Genomic DNA, 15,908 nt, shown 5'->3' on the forward strand with positions numbered 1-15,908 from the left:
AAACTGTCATAAGGCTGAATATTTTGATCGTCTAAAATAAATCATCGGTTGGACATTTTGCTTACAAGCCGGAGAACAAATACTTGTATACATTATTGCTTCGTTATAAAAATAGGCACTACGATGTAACATTTATAAGAGTAGGTAAAGCGATTGATGAAGCGAGTTAACGGAACATGATATCAAAGGAATACCATGTCTTTGGAATTTCAAAACAGGATTCTGAAAACTCGGAAGCTATTACGGTGATAGGGTAACGCTATTCTTATTTCATTCGACTTGATTATCGGTAGGACTCCTGATATATTTTTTCTCTTCTGATCACTCCTCTAATCATTTACAAATACCAAAAATAGTTCCATCTTTTGTTACTATCACCGGATGTTCATATTTGTACTATTAGTATTTACGGTAAAGCGTAAAGGTAAAGTATTTAAGGTAAGCAAAGATATGGCTTGTTGTATTAACTTCATCTATAACAGAATAATTCAATATATTAAATACATATACTCGTATGTTAATATTATTATGATAAACATGTTATGTTTCATAAATTCCAAAATTATTGCAGATACTCTTTAGAACAACTAAATATTAAATAAAGAATTTCGCCTTATTACATGCATAATTGCGATGAAAAAAAAAACAAATCCATATGGTAAAAAACGTACAACAATTCTAAAATGTAATTAATTAAATTAAATATGAATATAATTATATATTTTCTTTTCGTGTTATTAGGACACATAACAAAATGAATCGCTCCAGACTGTAAAAAAAGTGTTGACATTCCTTTTTCGAATCAACTACAGGAAAAAACAATTTACAAACACAACCACATGCGGCATTATTAAGGTGCCAGCTTGATAAATGGACGTTTGTAAGTCCTTTTTCTTTACAAGTAAGGCAATCTTCAATATACTTTAATATTCTATTAAATATTATGTTTTTAATATAAATATTTAATTACAGTCTTTATAAGAGTAGCGGTAAGCAAACTAAGAGACTTCGCGACCTGCCATGACGATTTCGAATTAAAACCACCCGACGGTATACTCCAGCCATATACATTCAAGTGGTTAGGATTTGTTTATTACATTCATGGTATGTCCAATATGTTTATATCCAATATGTTTCTTTTATACTAAGTTTTTTTTTTTTTTTTTTAAAAAATGGTATGAATCCCACGAACTAAAACTACAACATTGCATAGCAACCTTGGCTATTGTTTAGTTATTTATCTTATACGGCAAGTCAATAACTAAACAAAATTTAAGTTTATATTAATTACATATGGTGTAAAATTAAGTATTACCTATTGTAGGCGCACACAGTCCTGGTCATAATGATGCTAGCTTATATCTGAATATTAATAAATAAATAAAACAATCACAATATTAAACTACGTTCCTAATATTAATAAGACGAGTAATGGTTATTTTTAATTAAATTAATTATAGCCATTATTCCTTCCATATTCGTTTCAGTGATATTATAAAATGAATCTTACAACATAAAGTAGTATCCTTTTCTAAAATTATTATATACTAATTTTTCGTACAGACTTCGCACTGTCATTAGTTAGTGGCGCTTTGCAATTCAATATAAAAAATAAACAAACATAACGTTTTTCGGAGTGATAACTTCAACAATCGTCAATTTATTAATTATTACAACGATCTGTCGTTTACAACGATTACTAACAAAAAAACGTTTCTATTTTGATTCTGCAACATTTAACTATTGTATCAAAACAATGGTTAAAAATTCGTTATGGTACACGAAGGGATAGATCTTGCAATTAAATGTTTGGTTTGCGATGAAATGAAATTTTTACTATTTTTTAATTTTTATTTCCTAGGGGCTAACGGAAAAAAATAAGAAAGAGATTCAGTTGAATCGATCTTGAGTTTTGTGTTTAGCAGCATATTTGGTATTCAATTATTAATTATAATGTATTATTGTTAAATACCATCATTTTTATTATAGAATTTAACAAGATCGTATTATAGAGTATTATAGAATTTAAGAAGACCGATATTATGTGTGTTTGTGTATATATATATATAGTGTGTAATCTTGATATCATACGTATTTTTTAGTAACGACAGCTTTACCGCACCAGTCAGTGTCACCAAGGGTAGTGCTAATCCACAAACAGTTTGTTCTGGGCACCGCATCTGATCTTCTTCAACTGCCAAAGAATTACAAGCTGTAAGTTTATTAAGGAATATTTGCGGATTGTGAAATGTGAAAAGACTATTTAGATTATGATGACATTACATTTTTTGGACCACAAATGTTGCCGCAAATTTACTACAAATTCAACAGAAATTACATTAGAAATGAATATAGATGTTGATACAGCGAGCTATTTGTAACACGTCAATGTTAAACTGCAATATAATATGGATATGCAATAAATACATAATTGAGCATAGCGTTTAAATTTTTTAAGAAAGTTTTAATACGATAAAAATATACAAGTTTCTAGACTGTACTTTTATACCTTACTACTACCATCGCCACTGATACTAGAAAAATAGCACGTAATATTGGTTCAGTAACTACACTATGTACGGCGTTCTTAAAATCGAAATATAGTTTAATTAACTTACTGTTAGACAACAGAAAAAGCCACCGATATCTACTAAAACGGCTTCTGCAAAGCCAAAGGTTACATTGGCTTATAGATAACCTATTCGAAATAGCTTTTTCTTATTAAAATATAATATTGTTTTCCAGCGGCAATATTATATTCGGAGAATATGAAAGAGATGAAGATGAATGTGGTCTGACGCGTGCACAAGTGAAGATGGATATCAAGTGTCCCCGAGCGTATTTCGTCATACCCTACCAAGAAGTTATACCACATCCAGAGTATACAAGGTTATTATTTAAATAGTAATAGAAGTATTGACACAAATTAACAAAAATATTGATTAAAACATAATAGAAATAGTAGTAGTGCATAAATCAACATACAAAATAACAAATATGGTGAAACAAAATAAATAAAACAAATATCGATGCATAAAGTCACGTTCCAATAAGTCCCATACATTTAGATAAAATTTATTTTCGCTATTTCGTGTAGATGTATCGTTAAGTATACTACTAAAGACGCTAAATGCAGGCAGCTTCCAATCGGAAAATCTATGTCCATCAGTGGGCTCCTAAATCTAAAATGATCATTACTTATATACAGCAATTACCGACACTACTACTGAAATGTTTTAAGCCTATAAATTAGCGTATTTCTTTTTCATACACACTTTTTAATATTTTGAAATGTGTGTTTTTAATATTGATCTGTTACAGATTTGGAATTGCAAATAGCTTAGCGGTTGTCAAGTTAATGCGCCCAATAAAATCATGTAAGGGCCGACATATTATTAACTGCCAAATTGTTATTTTTTCTGTGAAATTTCATATTGATATACTCAATTATATGAAAACAATTTTCGTTTTAGTTTACATGCTTCCAATTTGCTTGCCTACTCTGATTGAGAGAAGAATAAAACGGAGAGAGAGATATGTTTTCATGGTCGACTACCTCAGCGGTAAATACTTATTAAGATGTTATTGTAAGTTGTAATACTCACTGTAGATAAAATAAAGAACTAATCGCTGCCACTTGTAACTAAAAATAAATTGTTTAGTTAATCCAACATCGAAAAATTGTTCATTTGAAATGGCAGTAGGCGAAGCACACCGCCCGTGCACTCGATGGACGCCGGGGCTGAAAGGTTCCCGTGTGGTGACCTCGTGCCGGTAAACGTGACGTCGTTAGGTCACATACTAGGTGGACAAAGTCGCTGGAAGCTGTTAGATGAGGAGAGCGCAAGATCGATTATTATAAACTGAGATAATGATGACAATGTCGTTTCAACACACCAGGAAAATAATTATTAAAGACTGTCAGGCTTGATCAATTTAAATTCAGTTACTAATCAATGTTATTAGATTAATATCAATTTGCTATCTCTTCCATTGTTTACTGATTGAAAGTAATAAAAGTTTATCTTTCAGCTGTCCCGTTGGATATAGATGCGGAAAGCATGGCTAAAAAAACTTTGAGATTATATCCTCATAAAGATTGCAGACGGCAAAATATAAAGAGGGTAAGTTTTAATTACGTCATCAGGAGACACTGTATATAAACTACTTCCAATCAGTGCTGATAGATTTTCGTAGGCTATATATGTAAGTGTTGATCATAATGAAGCTTTGAGTTATTTTCTTAAGAAAAAAATTCTTGTCTTATGCATTTTAAAAAGTCATCGGTTAATTAAGTTCAAGGAAGTAATAGTTATATTCGTACATAATACACGTATATTTTGGTTATTTTTTTTGAGAAGCGAACATATATTGTCTTAGTTACAGTTCATCAGTCAAAATCCGAGTTTGTAGAAATGGTATTAACATATGTTGTTATGGAGAGATCAACGCCTGGTTGACTTAGATATTTTTCATGACTAGAAAACGTCATTCAAAAAAAACTTCTGGCTATTACTCTTTCCTCTCCTACGGTTTATTTATTGTTTATTTTGCCTAAATCATAGTTTTTATATGTGATTGCTTTATTTTTTGTTTTGCTTATAGTTTTAATAAAGTGATGTTTTGCTGTACAAATTTAATTAAAGATATTGTGCACATATATAAATCAGTTACGTATGTGTAGTTTTAATATTTGCTGTAATGTTTTTATATATGTTTGTGTTTATGGTTATTCTGTACCTTAAAAAAAGAAGTATATGGAAGGTGAAGATACAGCTTTCGACTTTACAGTTGCATTAAGTGTAAGTCGTGCCTTGGATACAGATGTATATGATAAAATGTATGAGAAGGCATAAAAGCCTAATTATGAAAAAAGCAAAATTTTGTTAATTATCTGTAATAGTTTTTTTTAACGATAGATTATTTATTTCATTAACTATTGTCCATAGAAATTTGGGACTGAAGGCATCTCGCACGCGCTTTGCACATCTGGGTGTGGCATTCGGCCCGGGGCACCCATCGTCAGCCACGACACGGATGGTCCCTTTCAGCTGATAGGATTGTCGGCCGGCAGTGAGCTATGCACTCGTCACATAATGAGAAGCCGTTTGAACGAGGCACCGCCACTATTCATTGACGTTTATCCATACGTTACATGGATAATGAATGTCATCTCCGCAAGTGTTGTACCGAGATCGTTTCCTGGGAATTTCATGCTCGTAGAAGGAGGAACAAGTACGTTTAAAATACGGTAAAATGCGGTACTACTAAAACTGACACACAGAGCTCCCCTCAGACATATGGTTATTTAACAGAGGCTCTGTGCGGATTAACGAATGTCACATACGGTTCAAAATTTTTAGATCCTAAGGGCTTGTAAAGATAAATACAAAACGAAGTCGTAAACAATATAGCCAAAGCCAAAATTCACAACAGGACAAAGCAACATACATGCACGGAATGACGTAGTCGAGATAGTGACGCAGTTATCCTCGCAACTTTCACAACTCTTTCCATGTAAATGCCTTTTTACGCAAGCGATGTGATGTCGTATCTTGTTGAAGCATAGGAGCCTCAAGATTATTACCTCAAATTTTTCTTTGCCGTATCTGAGCAACGAATAATGTTATGTAATTCGCACAAAATATGACACCTTACAAAAACCAAACCGCGACATACGACCATTAGACACTATCAATTGATTGTTGGTTTGAGAAAGATAGCTAAACAACAATAACAATACTTAAAAATGTCAAGAAAATTAAATAATGCAATAATAACTGTCTAAAAGAAACGAGAGTTTAGTGGTAGTATTAAATTAATTTTTATTCAAAAATTGGTCGTAGTCTAAAATTTAAATTTGGTACGTACTATTTTGAACATGGCGGTACTTTCTTATCTGGCCAGTAACATGTTTAAATAATTAAATTTTTTTATCATATTTTAGTAGACAAGAAGTCCGTTTAATTTTCAATCGAGTGTAGTAAAAGTTATTTAATTTAAAGCTTAAAGTAGATACTATGCCTGTCGGTAAAATATATAGCTCATACAATTGTAATTTTTTTACGAAATTTTGCTCCTTATTTTTCTACATTAATTTTTTTTGGGTCAATGTTTTTTAAAAAAATCTTAAAGTATTAATAGAAATTATTCCAAAATTGACATAAATTATAATTCATAGGTCTCGGGATCCGGACGAGTTTTAGGACGAAGCAGAAAATACAAAAATATGGATGGAGAGGTCGCACATTTGTATCTGGAAATTATTGCTACATGAGTCCTAAACGTCAAAGAAGAACTGCATTTTTCTATTATGAGAGGTTTGCTGTAACCGCTGGCCCATCGGCTACGATAACAGTATTCATTAAGGTATAATCTTTAGTTACAGAATTATTTAATTATAAAAATAATAAAATAAATATTTTATAGAATGACTACACGGGTTCGTACGATAAACGTTTAAACAAAACTATTTACACAATTACAATCATTCCAGCTGTGGGACATTCACAGCTGGAAATAAGCCTCTCCTAGAGATTCCCGGAAAAGAATCGGTTGTAAATTGCCTGCATCCAGCTCCTTCTTACGACATGAACAAAGTTGTCTATTTGTTTAATGGACGTCTTTTCACTTCAAAATCCTACAACCTCAATACCCAATGGTCAAGTGTTCTATGTACTATGTTGCTGGTCCACTGCCACTTCGATTTGCCAATTTGTGCAAATGCGGATCTCTTCTTACTTGATTTTATAAAAAATTTGATCTCAGAAATATAAATTTTTATGAAAATATTTTTTTATTTTTTTATTCATAATTATAAATTTTCAGTTCTCTGTTAAATATGTACGACTTTTTATTTAAAAATAAACGCATAAGTAGAACACTTTTTAGCAAACAATAGAAATAATTTTAATAGTGAATGGTTTTTAATTTTTGAATGGCTTGGGATAATGGCTAGTTAGACGTTATCTGTTTCATAACCTGATTTACTAGACGTTGATTTATCGTAAATGTAGTGTACTATTTAATTTATTGCTAATACATTTGCTCAGTTAAATGTTTTGGTTTAAGATATCGGCTGGAATAGAATGCACTATTACATGCGCTCGTCTACTAGTACCCAATCACAAGTCCACGCCAATCATCGACGGCGTTGGTGGCTTCAATGTCAGTGTCCAATTGGACTCCAAGTGGTTTCCTCACCGATTCTACTTCACGCTTGGCCTCAACGGAAAGAATTCAACTGCTGAAAATATAAATAGGTGGTGGGCAGAACGTGGCGATGGTTTGTGGTAATAAAGGATGTTTCTTTGAATTTCATTAATTTTCTTCACGATATTATGCACAATGAGATAATTTTTTCAAAGACCTACACAATGTTCACATAATAGAACTCATGTATTTAATAAAATATTTATTATAACGACATTGAATTTATTTTAAACAAAACCTTTTCTACTTCCTCCAATTCCTACTTAAAGAATTATTCTTAAATGAAGTAACTTCAGGATCAATAAAACGGCATCAATTCCCAATTCAAACTCCACGACGAAGGAAAGAATTGAAGGACGTATAAATCACTTTTCGAATTATAATTTTATTTTATACACTAGTTCTCTGGTCTTATCACATGTTGGATGCATACGTCTTACGGTTCGAATAAAGATAAAAAATAATAAAAATAAATCTATGCATTCCTCTGTTATCCTCGTTATGGGAAGCATGGTATTGTAGAATTTAACAAATGTCGGATAGATGTTAGAATTTCTGGGAGCTGCACTCGGTTGCCTGTTCTAACTGTCCTCACGTACCAAGAGCATTACCAAAGTGGAAAAGCATCACAGTGTTGTTTGTGTATATTATTAAAAACTGATTTGGATTATCGTCTGTGTAGATTTATTCGTGAAGCCTACCGGTAGGGAGCCTACAACTTATAAAAAACAGACTTCTTTTTCCTACAAACGCAACTAAATTAAAAAATACGTATATTCTTGTGTCAGCTGTGTTTTATATAGGAGTTATCTTATTACTGATTTCAATATATTGAAGATTTTACAACAACAAACTGTTTATGATATATTTTTATTAATACAATAATAAAATATACATCAACACTTTCAATTAATCCCGAGCGCAATATCATTACACTCGGGTTTCTAATTCGGCAACCTAAGTTGACGATGTTATTACTTAATAATTAAAATGATAAAATCAATAGAGAGAAAGAGATAAAATCTAAATAAATAAATAAAATCTAGATAAAATCAATAGATGTTTCTTATCAGAGTTTATCTCAGGTTGTACTGTCGCCTTCACAATCTATTTCTATTAACAATCAGTAAACAGCAAATTTCACATTATATGTTTTGATTCCGAAGCTGTAATCAGGTTTATTATTTTAGCTGTTTTATGTTCACTGCTGAAACTAGGCCACCCACATAAATTTCTAACAGTACAGAAAGGAAGTAACCAGCATTCAGTATCCTCCAACAACCTCAGCGGCCATATGTGGCCGAGCTAATGCCATTTCATTTATAATTTAGCAAAATTACTCGATTAATGTCACTTTCTTGTTGTCTCGCGATGAATTCTACACAAGCAATGCTATTATTTAATTTTAGCAAGCCCTAATCACGGACCTCGTTTTTGTGAGGATCGATTATCTTTCCCGTGTCTAATTCAGTACAAATTTAATGAAAAGTCAATGTATAATGATCGATTTATATTTGTGATTTTTTGGAATTAATAACACAGGGAAATAAAAAGCTTTTCATGTGTATGCAAAATAACTAAACACAATACTGTAGTTTTATAAACACGTTTTACTTAGTTTATATTTATAAAATCTCGCACAATAATGTTTATACATTAATATCTGCTTACCAACAATAGTTATCTGAAAACTAATGTATATAAAAATAGACCGACGTAATGCGGTAGTAGTTCTAGTCCGTAAACAGAAATGATAGTACGCAAGTCGATTTACGTTGCCAGTCTGTAATATTTAATGATTAATTTTCATAAAATATTTTTAATTTTATAGGAAAAAAAGTAATGTCAGTAACGTATGTTTCAGTTTTTATAAAAGAAGTAGTTACAATGCTTCGAGAGTTCGCAACTTGCCACGACGATTACGAATTGAATCCACTAGATGGCGTTTTGAAAACTTACACATTTAAATGGCTCGGTTTTGTTTATTACAAACATGGTGCGTATGGAATTTGGCTTTATTTCCTTTTTTTGGGTTACAGGAGTAAAATATTCTGGATGAACATAACACTCCCTGCCCTCTGCGGAATGGGTTATTTGGGAATCCTACTGACTACCCCCTCGGTGGTCATCCTCGGTATCTTTCGGGAGGCCACCGGATATTCTACGAAATTCGCAAGTGCTCCTCAGTACTGTTACGTAATGTGAGTTCTGGTTCGGAATGAAACACCACTGGTTCACAAGAAGTCCTTTATTCCCAAATCAGATAGTCACCCTACTTTAACACAAAGTATACTTGCCCTTAGTCCAAACTTCCCTTCCAAATCGCTCTATAAATCACTGTCAAAATTACTGACCAAATAGTCACTTTGTATCACAGATCGTAGATCTTAATCTTATAACTAAAAAAACATCACTGAATTCTCGACATGGGGAGTACACCTATTTATACTACGGATAAGGTTCTAGTAAGTTCGAGATAGTACTCGGTAAGAATTTTCGAGAACCGTACACAAAATTTTATATATAACTTCAAGTTCACGCGGGTTCACGACACTTTTTCATTCTAGGGTTTCGTGCTTATTGTTTAGAGGATAACTTTGTAACAGCACTATGCCCAAACACATCTCGGGAGAAAGCTAAGCTTCCTCCGGAATCCTCGCTGTACTACCGCAACGAGAGACCACTTCGCGTTGCTGCCCTTCTCGGGTTCGCATTGAGTTCACCGTATAGGCCCCAACCTCACCGTCGGCGAACCCGATGCTCTTTTAGTCACATCCTACGTCAAGCAAACCTTAACCCTATACAAATATACCTGGATTAAAGAGTTGTTACATTAATTTTTTATGATAAGTATAACTTTTTATAAGATTGTTATGATATCTTTCAAGATCAATGCGTGTTTGGATCCCTCGTAACTATAAGTTGAAGGATGATATTAAAGTGAAGCCAAATTTAACACGAGTTCCTATCAAATTAAACTTTCTTAGCATTTTTCTTTTTTAAATAAACTGTCACTTAAATGTCCTTAGTTGATAGAAATAATTTTGACAATTTAAAATTATTTTACAAGAAGAGGTGTAGACCACAGTTGAATTTGTAGCAGATTGAAAATGCTATTCTAAAACAAAAACAATTCAAACACGTTTCATACTTTTAGTCTAAAGAAATATTTGCTTATTGTTTCAGTAAGGCGTTTATGCTGAATGTTGTAGAATGTGCTGGAGCTAATCTTAGCATACGTGCACCATGGATTTACCGAACGCAATTTTTAAGAGCAGCGTAATTAAAGACACTTAAATTGTGTGTGTGTGAAAATTGTGTAACTCATGTTTTTACTTGTTGCAGTAAACACAGCTGTCATTTATCAATTTAAAGCACCGCGTGTAACACTCGTTCATAAACAATTCGTGTTGAGTACGGCTTCTGATTTACGTCTGTTACCCAAACATTACATTTTGTAAGTTTTATCTATATAAGCATAGATACCAACTAAAAATCAAAAATAACGTTTTAGCATATTTAAAAGGTAACTTCGATATTAAGTTGCATATGTGGTAAAATGGAAAATTTTTAAATCATCTTCACTTTCGATTCCTTTCTTAACAACAGTTTATTCTTTTTTATAAAATATTTTTATATTGTAGCAATTTTAGCATTATCTTTTTTTAATAGAGAGAATTTTTGACCTTTTCTTGACTTTGTTGTTGAATTCTCTCTTGAAAAATAATCAATAAATCTACGATCGATAGATTAATAAAAATTTAAAAAAAAACTTAATAATCCAAAAAAATAACAAATGTAAATTAGCGTTAAAATAAAAGCATTGGTTTAAGTAGACGACCAATTACCTACTAAAATTTATTTTAAATCACATTTTGTAGAGGACCTGTTGTGTTTGGGGACTATGAAAGAGACGAAGGTGAATGTCGCCTCTCCCAGATGGATATCAAAAAGGGTCTTATCTGTTCTCCTGCCTACTTCGAAACACTCATAGTGAGCGTTGAAACTCATCCTGAATATAAAAGGTTTAGTTTGCTAGAATATTATTTATTCTTTATTCTCATAAATTCCAAACCACAAGAATACATAAAAGTTCTAATGGTATGTTTGCTAACCACTGCCCTCCTCTTCTTCTTTTTAGCGGATAGCCGCCCACTGCAAGGCATAGGCCTTTAGGTCTTGCGCCGCCCGCATCCAGCAACTTCCCGCGACCTTGAGTGTGTTGACCCGCATGAAAAGGGGGGGCCTATCCACTTCTAGTCTACCGGTTTTTGGAATATATGTGAAATACCCCTGTATTTGACATACATTACTACTTATATACTGTCAAAGTCAAATCCATATGCTTTTTAAAATTTCTTATCGCTGAATTAATTTCTTTTACAACCCCTCTCGAGATAAGCTGCTATCCTAACTACTATATTTAAAAACATTTAAACCATTAAGAACATTAACGATTTTTGCAGTTAACTCAATATTAAGAAAAAAATCTTTTCTTTTCTAGTGTTAAAAGTAATTATTATTTTGCATTTCTCACATTGATTATAATTTTACATAATTACTCTTTCTGAATAAGTTGTAAACAAAAACAAGCTTGTTGTCACTAAAGGAAATAATAATTTGTAATAAATAATATTACTATTGTATTAATACGTGGTAAAGCAAAATAACTTTCATAAACGGATAAAGTATTTTTTAATAACATTTTCTCTGCTTTATTATTTCTAAGGATAATAATAATCTATTACTTATGTACTATACAAATTGTATTATATATTAGTCTTATCAAGTTGATAAGAGCAGGTATGATATTACACCAGGTTTTTTAACAAAGTTTTGTATAGCTGGGTAACAAGCTATGTCACTTACACGGACTAAGTGCTTTCCTAATCACGTTATAATATTTTAAAAGCCGCTATTTTTTTACAGATTTGGTGTTAAAAATACCTTGGCACTTGCGAAATTAGCTCGTCCCTTAAAATCAGGTAAGAATAGTTTTTACTATTTGTATTTAATAATAGATGCACAGACAGGACTTCTTACCGCCAAAAGCAGTTTAAAGAAAAAAAATAATCAGTCATGTTAATTACGTCATTTGTACTCAGAACGGCTTAAATTATTTTGATGTATTTTATTTTATTTGCATTTATCGAAATAAGTATTAAAATATAATATTTATAAATAAAAACGTATTCAATAAAATCGTGTAAGTTTCATTATTTTTCATTCATTATTTGTTAAAAAGCATTATTTTTAAATTTAACTTAATATTTTTTTTGTAAATTTGACTTCACCGACTGTTAGACGGAATACGTATTACCTAATGTATTAAAAAAAATTATAGATTGCTGACAAGATGTACTATCTGTTTCGTACACTGCAAATAACGATGTAATTTTATTTTCGCCTTAATGATTTTATTAACATAATAATTTTATTGATTACATTTTAACACACTTTTTGGTTTTGATTGACGTGACATATTTCACAGCTAGAGCCAGGTGTTTCAATTTGTTTTATAGTTTGTGTAGGAAGAGAAAAGTGTTCTTTTTTACATTTTACTAAAATGCTTCCCATTTTTCCTGTTCTAGTAAAATGTATCTAAATTATGTTACCTTTCTGAACTACAAAAAAAAAATACTAAATAAGAATACATATATTATGGATGAGTCGAGATAAATTACAAGCTAAAGCTTCTTAAATGCAAAGATAATTTAATTAAGACACTTTTGAAAATACCAAATCACATGAGTATAACATTAACATATAAATATCTAAGATACGATTAAAAATCAGTTTTCTTTGTTATTCATCTTTACTCAATGTCTCGTATACACATAGAATATTTTTTTTATAATTCACCTAATATGTCTAATATTAGGTACAGACAAATTACTAAACTATGGATACCAACATTTTTGCGATACATGCAAATACTGTAACAATTTAATAAAATAATATGTTCAGGGTTTCCGCTCCTACTGCGAATAAATATACCAAACTAAAATCGAAACGATACGAAATGAAAAATTATACAGATAGAAATTAACACGAACCGCATTTTCTTTCAGCGTACATGCTACCAATTTGTTTGCCATCTTTAAGTGAACGAAAAAGATTACGAACATATGGTAAAGTTTTCATGGTTGATTACTTAAATAGTAAGTATATACTTTACTTATAGCACACCGTTAACTGGATGAAGAGCCTCTTTTCATGGCAAAATGTAATACCAGTTTTTTCAAAATTTACCCAATTCAAAATTCTTTTTATAGCAGGCCTAACTCCTCTGAGTTACGCTTATGATAAGTCAATTATATAAAAATATTTTGCTCTGCCATTGCGTTAGGAAGGTTCGAGAAGAATCGTCACGGAATTCGACATTTGCTTTGCATATCATGTATGTCCATTGAATTTGTGTCTTATTACGTCTTCTCCTATTATAAATGAAAAGCTTCGAAACGAATGAAAAACTGAAAACATGGCAATTTACGTTAAGGTCAAATTCAGCAACATTTATTGGATGCTTGCCAAACGAAATCTAAGTTTACAGAATAATCAACGTTATTTTACCTTGACCATTATAAAACTTAAGGTTAAAAGGTAACATCTTTATTTCTAGAAATACCCATACATTTGGAAACCGAAAAAATGGCAAAGAAAACTGTAAAATTATATCAACATAGAGATTGCAGGAGGTTTAGAATAAAAGAGGTTTGTAATTTATAATTTAAAAAACCATTTATTTGTGTTGTTATTGACTTGTATATATTAAGGTCAGCAACCTGCGATTGAAAAGATCACGCAACTTTACAACAGAGACGATTTCAAAGATTAGGAGTAGTTGGACACATTAGTTGATGTTTTTTTACAATGAATTCAGTTTAATAATTACATTCTATTCGGAACATAAAAATCTCATTCAGGTTTAAAACCTTAACATGATTATTTTTAAACTAACATTGTTTAATTAAAAACAATAAAGAATTGAGACAACAGTAATAAACAAATTTATGAATAATTATAGTTATAATTTAATGAAGTATTATAATGTACAATATAAAAAATACCTTTAACTCGTGTTATATTTAGAATTTTACCAATTTGTACAGTGTAAATAGTTTTAGTTGTATATAATTACTACGACTATATATAAGTGCAAAAAAATTCCAGAAACCTAATAGCACAGATGACCTTTCAAATACGCTGTGTACCACTGGCTGTGGTGTTCGTTCCGGGGCTGTAATTGTCAGCCATGATGCAGATGGCCTGTTCGAAATCATCGGTATATCTGTTGGAAGTCCTCCTTGTAAAAAACGACAAATGCGAACAAGACTGAATAGAGAATCACCATTATACATAGATGTTTATCCTTACATCACTTGGATTACTAATGTGGTTACTGCAAATACACTGCCGAATCCATATCTCGCTAATTATGCGCTCGCTGAAAGTGGACTAGGTAAATATCTTGTATTTAAAAAGAAGCTTTACAAATCTAGCTTGATTTCACTAAAAACACTAAAATTTAAACAGCGTTATAGATACTTTTACCTATTACTAACAGACCAGGAAGTAAAATTTAATATTTTAACGTATAAGATAACACTTTCTTAAAACAAAGGACTTTTTAATACCAAATAATAATAAAAAATAATTTTATAGGTCAAAATCAGATAAAGAACATGATACAAAAGCGAAACGGACAGAAATATGTATGGAGAGGCCGAACATTCGTTATGGGCAACGGTTGCTTCAGAAATCCTAAGCGTCAAAAGAAGATGGCATTCTTCTATTACGAAGCGTTTAAAGTTTACACTCAATCACCAGCCAGACTTAGGATTTATATGAAGGTTAATACGTTTAATTATTAGATACTAATCGTGTTTAAAGTAACAAACAAACAGTGAAACTAAGGAATTAAATTATATAAAGTTGGTTATGCAAATATCCAATACCATAAAAATTGTTTACAGTGTGTGTTCAGATAACCCCTTTTTTTATTTATTTAAAGTTTTATATTTTGAATCCTATTTCAGATTTCTGCAGGAATAGAATGTACAATTACATGCGCACGGCTTCTATTTCCAAACCGCAGTAAATCTATACCCCTCATTGACGGCATCGGAGGCTTCAATATTTCTGTGCAAATGGAAACAAAGTGGTTTCCAGACACATTCCATTTCACACTTCGTCTTAATGGAAAGAATTCAACGTCTAAGAATATAGATTTGTGGTGGTCACAGCGCGGACCAGGATTGTAGTAAACTAGACGCTTTTTAATAAATTTTCCTTAAAATAAAATATATTTATATACATTTATACACCTGCCTACTAGTTATCTTTGCTCTACCTTGTTTTGACTGATAGAGAATGCCTATAAAGTCCGCCATTACATAAGTTGTAAAAAGGATAAAATAATAAAAATATTCCGAACTTATTACTGCAACATTTATTTTGTTATTATAATTTATTACGCTTGTTTTCGCATACGTACTTAGTGCGATGATATACATGGAAACCTTTTGTTAGCCACACTATGCCTTTAGATATTAATAAAATAGGTTGTCAAATCTAAATGGCATTAGTTTCCGAAGAAAATAAAAAACGAATAAAAATATATATTTTTTAAATTGACATAAATACTACAAACCATTCTAATATATTAATTTTTCTCTTAATATAAATGAAAGATT

General features: G+C 31.3%; 1 protein-coding gene across 1 annotated transcript; it reads left to right on the forward strand.

The window, feature by feature from the left end:
- The first annotated feature begins 870 nt into the window (after positions 1-870).
- Positions 871-15,476, forward strand: LOC137926716 (uncharacterized). The gene is made up of 17 exons (XM_068770399.1): positions 871-880; positions 973-1,104; positions 2,103-2,214; positions 2,746-2,889; positions 3,322-3,377; positions 3,474-3,563; positions 4,033-4,124; positions 4,950-5,235; positions 6,182-6,369; positions 7,072-7,292; positions 9,252-9,413; positions 11,094-11,237; positions 12,142-12,197; positions 13,835-13,926; positions 14,386-14,674; positions 14,878-15,065; positions 15,252-15,476. The coding sequence occupies exons 1-17, from the start codon at positions 871-873 to the stop codon at positions 15,474-15,476; spliced, it is 2,487 nt and encodes an 828-aa protein (XP_068626500.1).
- Positions 15,477-15,908: the final 432 nt, after the last annotated feature.

The sequence above is a fragment of the Battus philenor genome, unplaced genomic scaffold (genome assembly GCF_028537555.1).
Source record: "Battus philenor isolate CCGP_79_NKW_IND1 unplaced genomic scaffold, ilBatPhil1.0.hap1 SCAF_3, whole genome shotgun sequence".
NCBI classification, from domain to species: domain Eukaryota; kingdom Metazoa; phylum Arthropoda; class Insecta; order Lepidoptera; family Papilionidae; genus Battus; species Battus philenor.

What these genes read in the sequence shown, in the direction of transcription:
- LOC137926716 (XM_068770399.1), top strand. An exon ending in AGCTCGTCCCTTAAAATCAG is followed by an intron (nt 12,198 to 13,834) that starts GTAAGAATAGTT and finishes CTTTATTTCTAG; the next exon opens with AAATACCCATACATTTGGAA. An exon ending in GACTTAGGATTTATATGAAG is followed by an intron (nt 15,066 to 15,251) that starts GTTAATACGTTT and finishes ATCCTATTTCAG; the next exon opens with ATTTCTGCAGGAATAGAATG.